General features: G+C 33.2%; 2 protein-coding genes and 1 non-coding gene across 3 annotated transcripts; 1 reads left to right on the top strand and 2 right to left on the bottom strand.

Moving 5' to 3' along the window:
• The first annotated feature begins 7,003 nt into the window (after window positions 1-7,003).
• LOC110638872 (putative cyclin-A3-1) lies at window positions 7,004-9,749 on the top strand. Its single transcript, XM_021789589.2, has 8 exons — window positions 7,004-7,563; window positions 7,858-8,090; window positions 8,201-8,276; window positions 8,388-8,464; window positions 8,585-8,618; window positions 8,739-8,888; window positions 8,971-9,105; window positions 9,201-9,749. The coding sequence occupies exons 1-8, from the start codon at window positions 7,225-7,227 to the stop codon at window positions 9,270-9,272; spliced, it is 1,116 nt and encodes a 371-aa protein (XP_021645281.2). The 5' UTR covers window positions 7,004-7,224; the 3' UTR covers window positions 9,273-9,749.
• Window positions 9,750-9,832: 83 nt separating this feature from the next.
• On the bottom strand, window positions 9,833-10,829 carry LOC110638873 (zinc finger protein 7-like). The gene has a single exon (XM_021789590.2). The coding sequence runs from the start codon at window positions 10,664-10,666 to the stop codon at window positions 10,097-10,099; it is 570 nt and encodes a 189-aa protein (XP_021645282.2). The 5' UTR covers window positions 10,667-10,829; the 3' UTR covers window positions 9,833-10,096.
• Window positions 10,830-15,712: 4,883 nt separating this feature from the next.
• Window positions 15,713-15,819, bottom strand: LOC131178031 (small nucleolar RNA R71). The gene has a single exon (XR_009147162.1). It is a non-coding gene; the product is annotated as a small nucleolar RNA R71 (small nucleolar RNA).
• Between the last annotated feature and the right edge of the window lie 4,432 nt (window positions 15,820-20,251).

Here is a 20,251-nt window from a genome sequence, read left to right as displayed (position 1 = left end):
ATTAAACACATCATTATTATTAACTCCATAAATAAATTAAATATTAGAACAAAAATTATCATTACTTTACATTAATTATTTATATTTTTATTTTACAATAAAAAATGTAGTAATATAGTGATAATTACATTACAATTTGGATTCCATTAAATAATTGATTGCATTGCATTACATTATATTTTATCAAATATAGCCTTATATCATAAACAAATTAAGAGAGAGCAATTTTTAAGGATTCAAGAGAGATAGAATGCTTAAAGAGATGGAGACTAGGAGAGGAAGAGACAATAATAATAATTGATAGTTTAGGAGATTGAGAAACGAAGAGAAATTAATAATAATGAATAGTTTTTTAGTTTTTAGAAGGTCTAAAATTCAAAAAGGAGAGAGAGAGAAAGGAGGGTAAGAGTCTAAGAGAAATGAATTGGTTAAATCACATAGTTTTGATTTATTTGGTAATTTAATATAAATAAATTCATTCAAAATAATTATTTATGGTTATAATATTTTTCATTCAAATGATATGTATAAAATGATATAAATACATGCTTTTAATTTAAATATATATTAAAAATTGAGAGAGTATTTATTATATAATAATATATTATTTTATATTGAATGCATATTTATTAACTAATATTTTAATTTCGCTTATCATATAAAAATTAACTTAATTTAAAAAAAATAAATTATAAATAAATACATTTTATATATTGATTATATCATAATTTTAAATAAGATATTATTTTTAAAATAACTATAAATAAAATAAATATATTTACAATATTATAAAATTTAATAACTAATATAAATATTTTTGTAAATGAGCCTATTTAACAAGCTTAATTCCGAGCCTAAAATGAACCTCATCATGAGTTTAATGAGCCTATTCATGAATATATTTAACAAGCATGTTCACGAGTTCATTCGCGAGCTTATAAATGAGTAGGGGTAAGTGCTATTCAGTTTGAACCGAATAAATCAAACTGAACTGTTTTAATTTGGTAGTTTGATTTAGTTCAATTTTACATTTTAAGAATTTTGATCATTTCGGTTTTAACGAGAAATGAAACGATTGAATCGAACTAAATTAAATTACTTTATTGATTTTTAAATTGATTTATTTTTATAAGAAATTTATAAATTATATATAATTATACATATATAAATTATTTAATTTTATTGATTAATGATTATTAGGTTCAAATCAATGTCAAAATCAGACCAAATAACTTGAAAATTAAGTTTAAATTAAAAATCTATCCAAACTCAAAAATTAGTCGGTTCAAATTAAATTGAATCGAAATAGAGTGGTTCGGTTTGATTTTTAAAATATAGTAATTTGGTTAATTTGGTTTTGATGATTCAGTTTGATTTGGTTCGGTTTGAATCGAATACTCAGCCTTATAAATGAGCCTTGCCTTACCTCAAATTTTAATTATTTGAATACTACTAACCTTAAACTCAATTCATTTATAAAAAAATGAACCTAAAAATTGAGTTTGAGCTTATCTCGTTTAGACAATGAGTTGAAACAAGCCAAACTTTTATCTAGTTAAGCTTTGAGCATCTCGTAAATGGCTTAACTTGTTTACACACTAAACCTAATAATAATAATAATAATAATAATAATAATAATAATAATAATAATAATAATAATAATTATTATTATTATTATTATTATTATTATTATTATTATTATTATTATTATTATTATTATTATTTTAAAACTCGATCCAATTTGAGAATTTGTAACACCTATCATCCGTTTACTGTGTAGCCGAGCAAGGTGTGCTACATTCGGTGCTGGAGCACCCTATCTTATCTTGTCTTATACTAAATCAAATTATTTATATTATCTTGCATGTAGTAAATTTTTTCTTATCACATCTTTTTTTTTTGTGAAGACCCAGACAGAGTCTCCTCTGCTTTTATTAATGCATGGTGGGTGTCACTGTTTACCTGTTAAAAACAAATTATATCCATTTCATTTTCCTTAAACCATGTCGTATCATCACAATACTTATAATAATTTAAAGTAAATAAAACACTTTATTACATTCATATAAACTGAAGTATAATATTTATAATTTTATTTACAATCACAAAATGACTTACACTATTTACTTACATATAATAATCAAAATGCAAAATTTAACTATACATGAGCCCTACCAAAATAACAGTCTGAGGTGACAACCATTCTGTAGTAGATCTGATCAGAATTCTATCTAGCACTACTGCTACTGATGCTGCTGCTCTCCTGTACCTACGCGATGGAAAAACCAACTCGCTAAACATAACGCATAGTGGTGCATAAAATAAAGGAAAAATAACTAAACAATTCAAAATAATTATTCTATGTGTAATTTCATAAGTTTTTAAGTTATTTACATATTTTATGAAATTTTGGGAGCAAGTAAATTATTATGATATTCTTTGGTCATTTATGTCATTTTCAATCTCATTGCTTATCTCTATAATGTCTTCATGTAATTATTTAAATTTAAGACTTATTCTTCATATCTGTGCCCAAGTAACCTATAACAAACTATAAAGACTGAATACACGGGAGTATACTAGTTAAACATTCGTATGTCTAACATGTATACATCTATCATGTTAGGCACAAGGCCAGCGGGCAAGCATAAAGCTAGAAATAAAATCAGGCACAATGGCCAATGGGCAGGTATAAAGCCAGTAGAATAACTATCTTAGACATATATTATTTATCAATGATTATTCCTGTAGGCAGTACTGCAATCTGTAGTCCCTAATTGGTATATCAATCCATCCATGCTATATAAATAAAGTCTAGATGTAATTTGGGTAAAATAGAGTTATTAAGTATTTATAATTTCATATTATGTGCTAATTGTATTTAATAACATTTTCATGTTACTTATGATGGGAAACATAAGTCCCACATGCATATTCATGCCACTTTTATGTTTAACAATTTATTTTGATTAACTTCATATCATATAACAAGTCATTTTATGAACCTTTCTCAAGGTCTAGATTTGATGTCTTAAGTTCACCTAACAAATTGGTCAAGGTATGGCCACTGTTTGGTTACACTTTCTTCATAGAAGTTATTTTTCCATGTCTTGTCTTTGTTTTCCTTTTTGATTCATGTCATTTAAAATTTTAGAACTCAAGTTATGACCAAATAACCATAATGGGTTCATGGTCTCATTCTGGGTCAAGATTCAGATAGATTCTAGAGTAGATTTTTGTCTAATTACTTGGACATGTTATAGCCACTTTTAAGCCTAATGTTCTTTATAGAAGTTGTTACCCTATGTCTTATGATTACTCAAAATTTTAAATTATAATTTTTTAAGTTTTGTAGAATTAATTCTGGCAAATTAACTGGCCTGAACTCAGGTACCCTGTGTCTATAGGATTCCAGGTTCAAGTCAATGGATTTGACTCCCATTTTAGGGTTCTTACACTTAAATTTTGAGAAAAGTTTCTAAATCAAAGTTGAAGCCCTATCTCTTAGGTTTCCATAACAGTTTGACTCATCCCATTTGGGATTTTCTAGTGAAAGTTATGGCATAAATTTTGTTATGGGGTCAGGTAGTGATTGAGGCAAATTCCAAGATTTGGTGTACTAAATTTTTCTAGCAATTTGGCTTACTTCCCTTAGCTTCTGTGTTCTGGTCAAAACATCAATATTGTAAATATATGTCTTATAAAAATTTTGATACTAGTTTTATTACTTTTACAATTTTGTATACCAAGTTATAGCATTTTTGCAAAACTGATCGGGTAAGCTTATGTCCAATAAATTCTGGACAGATTAGTTCTAGACAGTTTTATTGATCTAACTTGTGCTAATAATTTGACTTGATTAGAGGTAGATCTGGTTTCTATGTTCTTCATAAAAAATGTGCTCATATGTGTACACTTTTCAATAGTTTAAGAATCAGGTCATTCTGACCTTCCTAGTGTGAGTTATGGCTATTTGAACATTTACTGTTCATTTGATCATTTTTCCAGGTTCATATTAGGGTTATCCAGATTCAAGCCTATTTTAGGCCAGGTTAGGGACAATTTTTGAGCATGGTTTCTTCATGAAAAATGTGGCAAATTGTTATAGGTTTCATCTCCAATTGGCCTCACACCAATTGGAGCAACACAATTCAACTTATGGCTCAAAAACCACACTGGACTTAAGGTTCAATTCCCTGCGTAGAAAAATTAGCACTCCCAATTTCAAATCCTCCTAACTCCCAAACTTCATTTCACATTCATAGCACTTCTAATAGTCAATAATTCATCTCAATATCATCAATTTCAAGCCATACACAAAATTCCCAAATTTTCACTGAAATCCTAACTTCAAATTTCCAATTCATGGCATACACATACCAAACTCATACTAATCACTTTATCCATCATCTATACTCATCAATAATATAAATAAATCACTTAATTTCATCAAAAACCAATAATTCTCAAATTTTCTCATGGCTACCAAAATTTAGAGGTTCTATTTACTCATGATTTTCTTTTGATTTCATGCAATTTCTACTTGATTTAGTATGCTTACAAAGATTAAAGAAGGAAAAGAACTTGTTTAGTGCACTAACCTTGTGAGTAGAATTGTCCCAAGCTTTAAACTTCACTTTTTTTAGTTTTCTTGGCTGCCAAACACTCTATGAGGGTCCAAGGGTTACTTTTAGTGTTGGGGCTTAGGTTTTTGGGTGAAGAATAAGGAGATTCAAGCTTGATTGTAAATAAAAATGGAGGATATGAGGGGAGCTGGTTCGGCCTGCTGAAGAAGAAGAAGAAGATAATGGAGTGATTTTTCTTTATTTTTGTCTCTTTTTATGTCTTTTATAAATGTTTGTTGAATGGTGATTGGTTAGAAAAATTTTAATGACATCATTCTTACTTAATGTTTGTGTAATAATTCAATTAAACTTTATTTTCTTTTTCTTTCTTTTCTAATCATTTTTAATTAAATTTTTAGTAATATTTATTCACATTTTATGTCATATAATTTATTTACTTAATTGGACAAGTTAGTCAAAAATTATCTCTGAAGGTGAAATGATCAAAATGCCATTCGTTTTGCTTATTGAGCTAATATTGTCTGTACCGATTTAGAAAATTCTCTGAGCATTTTCTTGGTATTCTATTGCCATCGAAACCTCAATAACTCTTCTCTGGAGTTCCAAAAATCATTTCACAAGGTTTTCCCATGGGTATAGGGTCGACAACTGTCTTCACAGTCGCTTCTCGTTAGGTCATCCATCGCTGGAGCATCGGCTCATTTAACTTCATTGTATTTCATTGCTAAAATTTTTCCTTAATTTTTCTTATCATTATTTTAATTATTTATGACTCATCACTCTAGTTTAAATATAGTTTCAAATATTCTGACTGTCCGGACAGACATTGGTCAACGGAATAGAATAATGTACGGACTACTTAAAGTGAGAGCGCTACAGAATTGATAAAAAAAGAGGTTAAAGATTTAGAATTCAGATGGTGTTAAATTGGGATGGAATCAGTATTGTGTTCACCTGTTCAATAAATATTAAATTCACATTTTATATTTAGTATTCTTTTATACATTAATATTAACATATTATTTTTTAATGCTATTATATTAAATTTATATTATATATTATTCAATAAATATAAAATATATGTTATGCAATTAATAATTTTATAAATTAATTTTAATATATTAGCTTATATATTAGAGAAATATATTATTTTAATATTTAATAAACTTGTTTAGTTTACTCTTAAATTTCAATTAATATCACTTAATTTTTAATGGATAATCATTTTTCAAAATTCACTATCAAAACACTGATTGTAAATATGCATTACCTATAATAGTTTAGAGTTGCTTTTAGAGAAAATGAAGATCATTATTGTGTTTAGGACATTAAAAAATTAATTATTTTGCATTTTGTGTCATGTATAGAGTTATCATATATCACTAAATAAAAATTAGTACATACTTCCGCTATGTGAGCAGGTTATTGAAAATAGGGTAAGATTTTCTAAGGTGATAGATATACATCTCATTTGTTTGAAATGAAAGTTTTATAGAGAAAGTGAGCTTTTGGAGGGTTTTTGAAGATTTTTAAACTCCTTAAAAACCTTAATTTCTCAATCCATCAATTTAAGGTGTTATGAAGGTTTTTATAAATTATATATTATTTATTTTCATTAATACCCTTCCTAAAAATTAACAGTAACATGTTTATGCTGATTACTTAATTTGCTTATTTACGTTAATCTATTTCTCAATCTATCTATTTAGGTTAGGTTTATATATATATATATATATATCAATAAATTACACTTCATCATTTTACAGTAATTTTTGTCTACTCTATAAATAAAGTCCAAGAATTTTTGTTTACTCTATAAATAAAGTCATAAATTTTTATATAATCGATTCATGTCCATGTAAATAAAAAAAAAAGAAAATAAAAATAATATTATTATATCAATAAACACATAAAAAATTTTATGATTTGACATTTTTTTAACAATTAAGAATTGGATTTTTGTTGAATATGAAGATTACCACTATATATATTATTTAATTTATTGGTAAAAAATATCTCATTACATTATAAGGTTTTTTTTTATAATTTTAATATTTATTTAATCTTCTTTTACCTTTTATAATTTATTATACCTTTTCTCTTAAATAAAATAATATTTAAAAATCTTACTTTATCTTCTTACACTCCTCTCAAGCATGTTAATATTTCATTAACAATCCAAAAATAAGGTTTACAAACAACCCACCACATCTAATAATCACATTCTAAAGTTCAACCACACATAAAAATGTAGCCGTTTGAATTGACACTCCATGCGGATATCATGGTGGGCCACACTGACAAGAAAATTAGCAGAAGCCGCCGACTCGCCCAATTTACGATGCCCGCCTTGAACCCAAAGACATTTGCCTTTTTGTGGATATTAAAATTTAACCCCAAAATGAAAAGGTAAGAACCATAAACCCCCTTCAAAATTCAAAGCCTCCAAAACTGCAAAACCAAACAAGCGCCAACAGAAGCTTTTGAAAAACAAAAATGGCGCTCGCTCTTTACTTTCACTTCTCACACTCCCTCTCTATCCGCCATTACTTAATCCTCTCAACTTCTCACAGCCCAGCCCTCTATCTCTCTGTTCAATCCCTAAGGCACCACCCAAGGAAATAGGGAGTGTGGCTGAATGGTCGGTTCAATGGCAGAGCAGGAGAATTGTGTTCGCCTTACTCGTGCAGCCAAAAAGAGGGCGGCGGCAATGACCACCGTGGAGGAGCAGCCGTTGCTTAAGAAGAGAGTGGTGTTGGGGGAGCTGCCTAACTTATCAAACGTTGTCGTTACAGTGAATAAGAGCGCTGCGGATTTACCCCGGAAGCAGAAAATTAAGCCTAAGCCAAAGGCTAAGAAGGCTATCGCAGTCGAGAAGGATGAAGCTCCGAAGGAGGATTTTGACGGAATATCTGATGACCCCCAGATGTGTGGACCATATGCATCTGACATTTATGAGTATCTTCATAAAATGGAGGTAAGTAGTTCTGCATTATTGGCAAATGAACTCTAGACCTGCCAATGCATCAATTTGCGAATAGTTTTTTTCCTTATACTTGCATAGTGAGGAATTTAAGTAATGTCAGCTTCTCAATGCTTCAATATGGCAATTGGGGCTTAAAATGATAACGGGTATTGGCATATATCTTTGATCTGAGAATCTCTTTTTATCAAGAGTTCTTCGGGGTTTAATTGAATAATACGCATTGTTGGAAAAAAGTTCGTGTTTCTGTCAGTTGGGTTTAGTTTTGATGATGGATTTAACTTTCAGGTAGATCCAAAGAGAAGACCCTTACCTGATTACATAGAGAAAGTTCAAAAGGATGTTACTCCCAATATGAGAGGGCTTCTTGTGGATTGGTTGGTAGAGGTTGCAGCGGAGTACAAGCTTGTCTCTGATACTTTATATCTCACTGTTGCGTACATAGATAGATTCCTGTCTTTGAATGTCCTTAACAGACAGAGACTTCAACTACTGGGTGTTTCCTCAATGCTCATTGCATCGTAAGAACTTGAGTTCTTTCGATTTGTTTATATTTTGGATTTAAGTTATATGTTCAACTGAGTGTTTGTATAGTTTGCTTACATTTCTTTATTGTGATTGCAATATATAGAAAATATGAAGAAATCAACCCTCCAAATGTGGAAGACTTTTGCTATATAACTGATAATACATACACCAAAGAAGAGGTAATTTCTTCACTTACCTCCCTTTCTTTTATCTTGTGTACCCTGCTTTTCAATGTTATCTTGGGGATTGTTCCTTTTTACTTTAATGATGATTTGCCGTTGATTCTGAAGGTGGTGAAGATTGAGGCTGACATACTCAAGTCCCTGAAGTTTGAATTGGGCAGTCCTACAGTGAGGACATTCCTAAGGTAAGAGAACTGATATAATCTTTTATTTGCTCCTGCTTTGGGATATATAAGGGATCTGTATTGTTAAAGCACAACTTTTTATTGGGCTAAATTTTCGGGTTTTTTTTTTTTGGGTTGCAGGAGATTTACCAGGGTTGCACAAGAGGATTACAAGGTGAGGTTTCACTTCTAAAGAGCTTGAATTTGCAATGCTGAATATTAATTTCCATTGTATGTCAATGCAATGGTGGTGAATATCTGTTGTTGAATAACATTGTTTTTGTCCCTTGTGCAGAGCTTGAATTTGCAGCTCGAGTTCCTGGGGTACTACCTTGCTGAGTTAAGCTTGTTGGATTATAATTGTGTGAAATTTTTGCCTTCTTTGGTGGCTGCATCTGTTATCTTTCTGGCAAGATTCATAATTAAACCAAAGATGCATCCCTGGGTAAGAGTCTTATTTCAGATACATTAATTTGTGTCAATATTTATGCTCGGAAAACAGTTATACTAATTTGATGTTTGTACAGACTTTAACCCTGCAACAGTATTCTGGATACAAATCTTCTGATTTGAAGGAATGTGTTCTTATAATACATGACTTGTATTTGAGTAGAAGAGGTGGTGGATTACAAGCCGTGAGAGAAAAATACAAACAGCATAAGGTATGGTTTCAGTTCAGCATATTCAGGTTTTCAATTTGATTTTGTAACAACCAAAATGGTCATCTTGTTTTAACTGACTTACTTTCTGGGGACAGTTTAAACGTGTTGCAAGTATGCCTTCACCTCCAGAGGTACCGGCATCTTTTTTCGAAGACCTTGAAGAATGAATGTTTGGCATTTAATGACTTGGGGAGGTTACAAGTGAATGAGAATGGACCCTGCTCTTGGAATTCCTAAAAGAGAGGAATCCCAGCGTCAGAAACATAGCTATTTGAGATGTTCCAGCTTAATCCTGGTTGATAGAGGGGAAGTTTTCGCAATGATCTGCTGTGGTTTTATCCTTGCTGGTGCTTGTGAATCTGCTGCTTAGGGATTTAACAGTCAGCATGAATGGCATTTACTAACGCAATTAGCTGCTAATTATACCTGAGGCAAGGCAACTCTTTGGATTGTTAGGAAATTGGATTTCCTTGGAAAATATTGTAAATGTTTTGATGACACGGTTTTTATTTTATTTCAAATGTGCACATGGTGTAAAATCCTTGTGCTCTGAAATGATATGTAGCCATGCCTGTTTCACTTTTTCAGGCATATCAGAAATTCATTAGAGTTCCATCTAAATTAGTTTAGATGGATTCTCACCATGTGATGACCGTTAGTTGTATAACTTTTTCTGGTGTGGGAATTGGTGATGGTATGACAAAATTGAGTGCTTGAGGCCTAGTGATGTTCGATTGCTTTACATTAGAGAAGCACTTACAACTGTTTTACAAACCTGCATTTTGAGTTAACTAGCCATTCTGTCAAGTGGAGCAAACCTTTTCAGCATTCATTTTCGCTGTACTGCGAAGCTCTCTACAATGAGTTTCAACCAAATTACTCAATACTTAGCTCCAAATTGCTGCTTATCAAACGAAAATGAATGAAGCAGGTATTTGCATAGTTAGCATTAGAATTCAAGATGACAGCGGCAGCGAAATAGATGGAAGTCTCAAAGACGCAGAGTGAGGTCAACTTTAAGCAAGTCTGATGGCTGACTGTTCTGGTCCGAGGGTATGCGAAAGCTTCCTGGCCAATTTACCATTGTTGCCTCTTCAGGAACGATTGCTTTCCATTCTACCTTATATCTCTGGTTAACATTGTTGAATCTTGCAATCATGGCATTCCTTTCTCTATATGGTTTGTGGACAAGTGAATAGGCCTGAACACCAAGTGAAAGAGCAGCTGTTTTACTAGTAAACATATCATTCGCTGACATTTGTCTCTCATACTGGTACCTTCTGATTGCTCCTCTTTCCCTCTTGTGGGCATTCTGGTGGCCACCCAGTGCTTGCGAGCTCTGGAACTTTCTCTTGCAGAAGTTACATGGGAAAACCTTGTTGGGAATTGAATTTGACAAAGAAACCTGTTCTATATCTACAAAATCCCCTGGCCGACTGATGCTCAAGTTCAACCATTCATTTGAGTTGCCTGCTTCATTACCTCCAAAATAATTATCTCCAAAAATTTTGTTGTTCTTGTTAATGGGTGAGATTCCAGTTATGTTGGTCTGGAATATCATCTTCACCACCGGAGACTGCTAGTGTTATGGAGGCTAAAGGATTTAGAGGCTCTGTACGTATATTACTTGTGGGTGATGAGAAAGAGGACTGGGTAGTGCATACTGTAGAAATGGATTCAGAGATGTATCTCAAGCAAACTGAAGAGGCAACGGACATTTCAAGAATTTATAATCTCATACCTCCCTCCCCTTTGCGACCCCACATACTGTTTTTGGAGAAATTATGTAATAAATCTGTTATTCATGTCAGTGTTTAATATGAAATGACAATCCAATAATAGTTAGACAAGTGTAAATGTACTTACTCTTATTGGCTTTTAAGTGTCACTACTCACTACCCATGTCATGTTACTAAATTCTGGCATTGCAAGTTGTTATCGTTCTTTGCACATTTATCTGATTTGAAGCAATTGTGATTCCGATTTTGCAATCGAGCAACAATTGCATCATTGTCTAATCATAATCAAAATTATCCCAATTGCCTGCCATGATTTTCAGTTACTTTCCTAAATGTTGGTTAATGATCTCAGAGCTTGAATGGGTTCTGATTGTAGTTTTTGATGTGAAATGCGCAACATTTGTCGGCAGTCCACATTATGCCAACTTATCTACGTTGGCAATATGTTCAATAGATGCCTCTTGCCGTTGGATGTAACGTATCAGTAAGTGAAAGTTCTTTTTGCGAAGTTGCTTAGGATCCATTTGAACAGGCATGCATTTGAGGTGAATGTGCATTTGGATTTGTATTGCAAGTTAAAATCTTAAAATTTTAATTACTTTATCATTTGCTGGAATCCTCAACTCTCCAAATAAAGGATTAAATCATTTGCTGAGATATATTAATTTAAGCAACAATCTGGGAAAGTGTAGTCAGATATAGATAAAGGCTCTGGGCCAACTTTTCTGGTTCCTTTTAACAAATATGGTGGAGTGAGGAATCCAAACTGTGGGGTAAAAACTACCTTTACAAACCAATTAAGCATCATTTTTTTGAAAGAATCTTGTTCTGTATTTTTAACCCGCACGATTTCAACAGCAAACCATATCTATTTTGGCATAGGGATGTTGAAATAGTGAAAAAAAAGATTGATGACAGAGTTGGATGATTAACTTTTGTTGTATTTTTGTTGGAATTGAATGGATTGACTAACAATTGGGTTACACAATAAGAGGTAGTCATTTCATTTTCTCCTCATAAAAGTGAGATATCTTATAATAAGTAGATGAAAAGGTTTGAGCTTGACATCTTTTGGTTCGCCATACTTTAAAGATAAAAGAAGGCTAATCATGCTGTTAGAATTATGACTCAAAATTCTAATAGGATTTGAAGAGGTATTTTCCTAATTTGAGAATTATGACTCAAAATTCTAATAGGATTTGACGAGGTATTTTCCTAATTTGAGTGAGAGAAATATTCCTCATTAGGATAGAGAAATATTTCCTACATATGTTAATCCTAAATTGAGTAGGACTCCTAATCAGATTAGGATTAAGGGAATTAACACTATAAATAGGAGAATGATGGAAAAGGTTATTTAGCTTTTAGCTCATGGAGTGAGGCTGTCGTCTATTGTAGAGAGTAGCCTTGCCAATTGCTGCGAATTTGCCTCTGCCCATTGATGAGGGATTTTTACTCATTGTAGTGGAGAGATGATTTGGCCTAAGGTGGAGAAATGACATAGAATTCAAGAGGAAGGGATTCTGATCCATTGGTGAGAGGGCTGTTGGCCATATCTTCTGGTTCGCCATACTTTAAAGATAAAAGAAGGCTAATCATGCTGTTAGAATTATGACTCAAAATCCTAATAGGATTTGAATAGGCCTTTTCCTAATTTGACTGAGATAAATATTTCTTATTAGGATAGAGGAATATTTCCTATATATGTTAATCCTAAATTGAGTAGGACTCCTAATCAGATTAGGATTGAGGGAATTAACACTATAAATAGGAGAATGATGGAAAAGGTTATTTGGCTTTTAGCTCATGGAGTGAGGCTGTCACCTATTGTAGAGAGAAGCCTTGCCAATTGCTGTGAATTTGCCTCTGCCCATTGATGAGGGATTTTTGCCCATTGTAGTGGAGAGATGATTCGGCCTAAGGTGGAGAAATGACATAGAATTCAAGAGGAAGAGATTCTTATCCATTGGTGAGAGGGCTCTTGGCCATATCTTCTGGTTCGCCATACTTTAAAGATAAAAGAAGGCTAATCATGCTGTTAAAATTATGACTCAAAATCCTAATAGGATTTGAAGAGACCTTTTTCTAATTTGAGTGAGAGAAATATTCCTCATTAGGATAGAGGAATATTTCCTATATATGGTAATCCTAAATTGAGTAGGACTCCTAATCATATTAGGATTGAGGGAATTAATACTATAAATAGGAGAATGATGAAAAATGTTATTTGGCTTTTAGCTTATGGAGTGAGGTTGTCGCCTAGTGTAGAGAGTAGTCTTGCCAATTGCTGCGAATTTGCCTCTGCCCATTGATGAGGGATTTTTGCCCATTGTAGTGGAGAGATGATTTGGCCTAAGGTGGAGAAATGACATAGAATTCAAGAGGAAGGGATTCTTATCCATTAGTGAGAGGGCTCTTGGCCATATAGTTGATACATGCATTTTGCATAGTCATTTAGGTTTAATTTCATGGCCATTTTATTTATTTGTTAGTCACTTTTAGCTAATTTTATTAGTTATTTAGATAGTTTTTCATGATTGTCAATTTTGGGATTAAATTGTAATTTTTGCTTTGTTTTGTAGGTAAAATGGTATTTTTGAGGGACTAAAAAGAAATTATGCCAGTGAGGAGTGATTCGTATAGCTAAAGATATCAAAAACAAAGCTTGAAAGTTGAAGAATGCAGTGGCCGAATTGTGCATAACTTGCTGCATAAGTTATGCAGTTCTGCACAGGAAGAAGAAGCAATTTTTCATTCCTGCCAAAATCTGCATAAGTCACTGCATAACTTATGCAGACTTGCTCTTTGCTTATGCAGCTTCACACAGAGGGCCCAAAACCTACCGAAAACTGTATAAGGGCCTACATAACTTATGCAGTCCACTTATGCAGTTTCATAGAGTTTCCAAAGCTTGAATAAACTGCACAACCAACTTGCATAGCTTATGCAACATCACGGGAAGCACTTAAAACCACCAATTTTGCATGGAATCTGCATAAGAAACTTGCACAACTTATGCAACTCTTCATAATGAGCTGGCAAAAGATTCCTTCATGTAAACTTTACCTCAAACACACCATTTTAGGGCTATTTGTCAGAAAAATATAAACATATCCTTATCTCATTTTAGAAAAGGGGGAGGAAGGGAGAAAAGGGCAGCAGTAGGGTAAGAGTCAGAAAACAGAGCAAAAACGTCACCTCTCCATTTCTAAACCAGATTTTGAGTTTTCTTCATTTCTTCCCTATTTCCTACCTTTCTTGTATTGGGTTTCTTAGTTCTTAGCTTAGATTTAAGATTTATTTCCATATTAACCCAGAATTTCTTGTAAATATTATGAATAGTGAGTAGTTTTCATTAGATTCTGGAGTTGGGATGTAATATTTGAGATATTTTATGGATTTTGATTGGGTAATCCATATTTTGTGGTTTTAATGAAGTTTTATTCATTTCTTGTGTGCTCAATGACATACTTAGTGTAGGATCCCATTAAGTATTGTTCTTAATCCATGGTTGAAGCACCGAAAGGAGAAAACCTTGTGATAGATAATCAAGAAATTGGACTTAATTAACTTAAATATAGAAATAGACTAAGGATTAAGAGAATTTACAGATTAATTAAGGAACTTAATAGGTCTTGATTAATTTTAACTCTATGAAAGTAGGATTAGATTGATTAAGACACTCTTTGTCTCACTTGAAAGAGTATTCAAAGGATTTAAGGATTAATCTCCTTAAAACCTGTAAATTCCATAAGATTGGATAACCAATTTAAAAATCCCAAAATAGCTTGAATATGAATTCCCAAACTCCAGAATCACCCTTTTATTATTGTTAATTTCTAATTGAATTTAATTGCTTGCCATTTTAAATCTTGCCATATTTCAATTTGCTTATTTCAATTTGTCGTAAATTTAGTTGAATCTTTACATTGTTGATTAGATTATTAATTTTGCATATATAGATTTTACATTTCAATATCTATCAATATATTGCTCTAATTTCAAAAATAGTTCAAATTAGTCAATTTTTATATAAAAAATTTAATCATTAATACAACTCCTCGTGGGAACGATATCTTTTCTATATTACTTGTACGGCCCGTGCACTTGCGGTTGGGCCACATCAAGTTTTTAGCGCCGTTGCCGGGCAGTTGTTTGTTTAAGATTGAATTCTTGATTATTTTAGTTGTTTATAGTTTTTTACTTTTGTTATCTTTTCATTTTTTTTTTTGTGTTTGTTTGTTCTTTATAGGTACTCTTAATCTTTTATAAGAAGAGCTAGAAGCACAAGTGACACATCCTTATTGTTTAATCTTGAAATTGAGAAATTTTGTAGAGCCAACAAGAAAGAAACCAAAAAAAGGAAAGAAGCCTTGAGAGCAACTGAAATTGAAGCAGAAATGGCTGATGAAAGAATTAGAATTGGTGGTGGTAATGCTGGAAATGATCGAAACAATGAAAATGCAGCCCAAGGTGAAGAGGTTGTAAATGCTAATGTGCCTAGGGGAAGTATGATGGATCATGCATTTCCTCGTTTTGATGACTTGAGAGAGAGTATAGCAAGACCAAGAATTGATGCAAATAGCTACAAGATGGATTTTGGGGTTCTTCAAATGATTCAAAATTCCTAATTTGGTGGACATCCTTCCGAAAATCCACACACACATCTAAAGAAGTTTGCTATGATTTGTGATATGCAAAAATAACCTGGAGTATCTAATGATGCAGCAAGATTGAAGCTATTCCCATTCTCTTTGAAGGATAGAGCATTGGATTGGCTTGATTCTTTACCTTACAACTCCATTACAAATTGGGAGCAACTCACTAATGCATTTCTTGCACAATATTTTCCACCTGGAAAAACTCAAGAATTGAGGAATCAAATGACAGCTTTTAGACTAAGAGAAGATGAAACTCTCTATGAATCATGGATGAGATGGAAGGAATTAGAGAGACAATGTCCACATCATGCCATTCCAAAATGGATGATAAATCAAAATTTTTACACCAATGTTACTCTTGCAATTAGAGGGATTATTGATGCTCAAATAGGAGGAGAGTTTATTATGAATCATGAAGATGAAGCTTATGAGCTATTGGAGAAAATTGCAAAGAATACTCATATTTGGAGTAGTCCAAGAGGACCAGCTCTAACTCAAAAAAGGCAAGCTGTTGGAATGTATGACCTTTATCCATTCAACATGATTAATGCAAAGTTTGATGCACTTACAAATGTTTTGGCTAAGAAGATGGAAGATTTAAGTATGATGGTTAGTTCATCATCATCATCTGGAAGTTCACAACAAGTTGCTTATGCAGAAGGAACTACCAGCTGTGGAGTAGACTATGGAGAGCAAGCTGCATATGTTGGTAATTATGGAAACAAACAAAAGGGGAATCCTTACTCTCAAACTTATAATCTAGCTTAGAGGAATCATCCTAACTTTTTATGGGGAAATCAGCAAAATCAAGTTCCAAATCAAAATCTTCAACCACAACAGCAACAAGGAATTCCATATCAGCAAAATAGGCAACCATTGCCTAATTTTCAGCAGAGAAACATGAATCCTCCACTAAAATAGCAAGAGCAAAGTTCCACCACAGAAGCTTTATTACAATAGATTCTTACTAACCAAACTAAGCATGATGAAGAGATGAGAGAGATGAAAGCAAGGCCAGAACAGATGCAAACACATAACAAAATGTTGGAAAATCAGATTGCACAACAAGCATCTTCCCCAGGTACCAAGTCTTTTGGAAAACTTCCAAGTCAATCAGAAAACCTAAGAGAGTAGTGTCAAGCTATTACTTTAAGAAGTGGGAAGGTTGTAAACAATGAGAAGAGTGAAAATAATGAGAAGAGTGAAAAAAGTGAGAAAAGAGAAAATGAGAAAGATATTGATGAGAGTGAAAAACAAGCAAGGGAGAAAGAAAGTGCAGAAAAAAGTAAAGAGAAAATTGAAGAGCAGGAAGAGAAGTATATACCTCCAGAGGCTTACAAACCACAACTTCCCTTTCCACAAAGATTTCAAAAAGCTAAGCTTGATAAGCAATTTGGGAGGTTCTTAGGGGTTTTGAAGAAGCTATACATAAATGTGCCTTTCATTGATGCTCTTTCATAAATGCCCTCTTATGCAAAATTCTTAAAAGAAATTCTCTCAAACAAGAGGAGACTTGAAGACCATGAAACTGTAGCTTTGACAGAAGAATGCAGTGCACTACTCCAGAAGAAACTTCCTCCTAAGCTTAAAGACCCCGGAAGTTTTTCAATTCCATGTCATATTGGAGAGTCGTGTTCTACAAAAGCTTTATGTGATCTAGGGGCTAGTGTTAGCCTTATGCCTCTCTCCATTTATGAGAAGCTCAATATGGGAGGTCTTAAGCCAACCCACATTTCTCTTCAGTTAGCTGACAGATCAATTAAGTATCCTGAAGGGATTTTGGAGAATGTGCCTTTGAAGGTTAGGAAGTTCTATATACCTGTTGACTTTGTCATCTTGGACATGGAAGAGGATTCTAATATCCCAATTATCTTGGGAAGGCCCTTTCTAGCTACAACAGGAGCATTGATTGATGTTAAGGGAGAAAAATGGACTCTTAGAGTTGGTGAAGATCAATTGGTTTTCAATATTAATAACACCATGAAGAAGCATCATTCTGAAGCTGATACTTGTTTGAGAATTGATATCATTGATGAGCTGGTTGAAGAACACTTCAGAAAGAGATATCTGGAAGATCCACTTGAAAATTGCTTGGTTCATGGAGGAAGCATAGACAATGGCAACCCTTATGTGGCTGCATTTGCTCAACATTTAGAGGGTAGTCCACCATTCATTTCTACTCCAGTTTTTCAACTCACACAAAAGGAAAAAGTTGAATCTAAGCAACCATCATTCAAGGAAGAAGATGCACCTAAGGTAGAACTTAAGCAACTTCCTTCTCAGCTCAGGTATGAATTTCTTGGCCCCAATAACACTTATCCAGTAATTGTAAATGCAAACTTGAGTACTTTAGAGGTTGATAATTTGTTAAGAGTGTTGAGGCAATTTAGGAAAGTTTTAGGATACACCATAGATGACATTAAGGGAATAAATCCACACTTTTGCATGCACAGAATTATTTTGGAAGAAAATTGTAAGCCACCTATTGAACATCAGAGGAGGTTGAACCCAAATATGAAAGAAGTTGTTAAAAAGGAAATTTTGAAGTTGCTTGATGCAGGGATCATATATCCTATCTCAGATAGTACTTGGGTGAGTCCAGTACATGTTGTCCCTAAAAAAGGTGGAATGACAGTGGTCAAAAATGAAAATAACGAATTAATTCCCACTAGAACAGTGACTAGTTGGCGAGTGTGCATAAATTACAGAAAATTAAATATTGCTACTAGAAAAGATCATTTTTCACTTCCCTTCATTGATCAAATGTTAGAAAGACTGGCTAGGCATTCTTATTTTTGCTATTTAGATGGGTTCGGGATTTTTCCAAATCCTTATCTATCCAAATGATCAAGAGAAAACCACTTTTACTTGTCCATATGGAAGCTTTGCCTATAGAAGGATGCCATTTGGGTTGTGTAATGCACCAGCCACTTTTCAAAGGTGCATGATGGCAATCTTCTCAGATTTCATTGAAGATATAATGGAGGTTTTTATGGATGACTTTTCTATTTATGGATCTTCATTTGACATATGCTTGGCTAACCTTTTTAAAGTTTTGCAGCGATGTGCTGATACTGACCTTATGTTAAACTGGGAAAAGTGTCATTTCATGGTTCAGGAAGGGATACTGCTTGGACATTGGTGTCTAATAGAGGAATAGATATTGATAAAGCCAAGGTTGAAGTGATAGAGAAGATGGCTCACCCTACCAATGTTAAAGGAATTCGAAGTTTTTTAGGGCATGCAGGGTTCTACAGACGCTTTATCAAGGATTTTTCTAAAATAGCTAAACCTTTGTCTAATTTGTTAAGTCATGACGCACCATTTGTATTTGACCAAGAGTGTTTGGATGCCTTTTGTAGGTTGAAGCAAGCTCTTATTACTGCACCAATTATGCAACCGCCTGATTGGAGTCTACCTTTTAAAATTATGTGTGATGCTAGCAATTATGCAATTGAAGTTGTTCTTGGTCAAAGAAAAGACAAAAGGGCTTATGCTATTTATTATGCTAGTAGAACACTGGATGAGGCTCAAACAAATTATGCAACAACTGAAAAGGAATTCTTAGCAATTGTCTTTGCATTGGAAAAGTTCAGACCTTACATTATAGACTCAAAGGTGGTTGTATTTTCAGATCATGCTACTATTAGGTATTTACTCAGTAAAAAGGAGGCTAAACCTAGGCTCATTAGGTGAATTCTGATGCTACAAGAGTTTGATTGGGAAATTAGAGATAAGAAGGGAGCTGAAAATGTAGTTGCGGATAATCTTAGTAGGTTGAAATTGGATGATGAAGAAATGGATACAGTCCCTATTGATGAGTTTTTCTTGGATGAACAACTTTTCTCTCTTGTTGTTAAACTACCTTGGTATGCAGACTTGGTGAATTATCTATCTTGTGAAGTTTTACCTCTAGGAATGACATGGCAACAAAAGAAAAAGTTTTTGCATGAGGTAAAATTTTATAGATGGGATGATCCTTTACGCTTTAGGAGATGTTATGATGGTTTAATAAGAAGATGTATTCTTGATGAGGAGATAGAGAGTGTTATGCATCATTGCCATGCCTCTGATTATGGAGGATACTTTGGAATCTCTAAAGCAGCTAGTAAAATTCTTCAGGCTGGTTTCTTTTGGCCAAACCTTTTCAAGGATGTCAGGAAATTTGTGTTAGAATGTGATAAATGTTAAAGGAGTAGAAATCTGTCAAAAAGAGATGAAATGCCCCTAAATGATATTCTTGAGGTGGAATTATTCGATGTATGGGGAATAGATTTTATGGGGTCCATTTCCTCCTTCATATGGTAATAAATACATTCTAGTTGGAGTCGACTATGTGTCAAAGTGGGTAGAAGCTGTTGCAACTCCAACTAATGATGCTAAGGTGGTAGTGAAATTCTTGAAGAAATTTGTCTTGAGTAGATTTGGAGCTCCAAGGGTTGTAATTAGTGATGGGGGTTCACATTTTTGTAATAAGCAATTTGAGAGCTTAATGAGGAAGTATGGTTTAGTGCATAAGATAGCTACCCCATACCATCGTTTAGTGCACAAGATAGCTACCCCATACCATCCTCAAACTTCAGGACAAGTTGAAATTTCTAACAAGGAACTCAAATATATCTTGAAGAAAACAGTGAGCAATTCTCGAAAAGATTGGTCTGTCAAATTAGATGATGCTTTATGGGCATATAGGACTGCTTACAAAACCCCTATAGGAACTACTCCCTTTAGGTTGGTGTATGGTAA

This window comes from Hevea brasiliensis, chromosome 2 (assembly GCF_030052815.1).
Source record: "Hevea brasiliensis isolate MT/VB/25A 57/8 chromosome 2, ASM3005281v1, whole genome shotgun sequence".
Classification (NCBI taxonomy): domain Eukaryota; kingdom Viridiplantae; phylum Streptophyta; class Magnoliopsida; order Malpighiales; family Euphorbiaceae; genus Hevea; species Hevea brasiliensis.
The sequence above is the reverse complement of the archived record's forward strand: the minus strand, read 5'-3'. Positions and strand labels throughout refer to the sequence as shown.

Coding starts and splice junctions, on each gene's coding strand:
- LOC110638873 (XM_021789590.2), bottom strand. CDS start 10,666: ATGATATTCCAGACCAACATAACTGGAATCTCACCCATTAACAAGAAC.
- LOC110638872 (XM_021789589.2), top strand. CDS start 7,225: ATGGTCGGTTCAATGGCAGAGCAGGAGAATTGTGTTCGCCTTACTCGT. Junction 8,091..8,200: donor TCCTCAATGCTCATTGCATC/GTAAGAACTTGA, acceptor TGCAATATATAG/AAAATATGAAGAAATCAACC. Junction 8,619..8,738: donor TTGCACAAGAGGATTACAAG/GTGAGGTTTCAC, acceptor TCCCTTGTGCAG/AGCTTGAATTTGCAGCTCGA.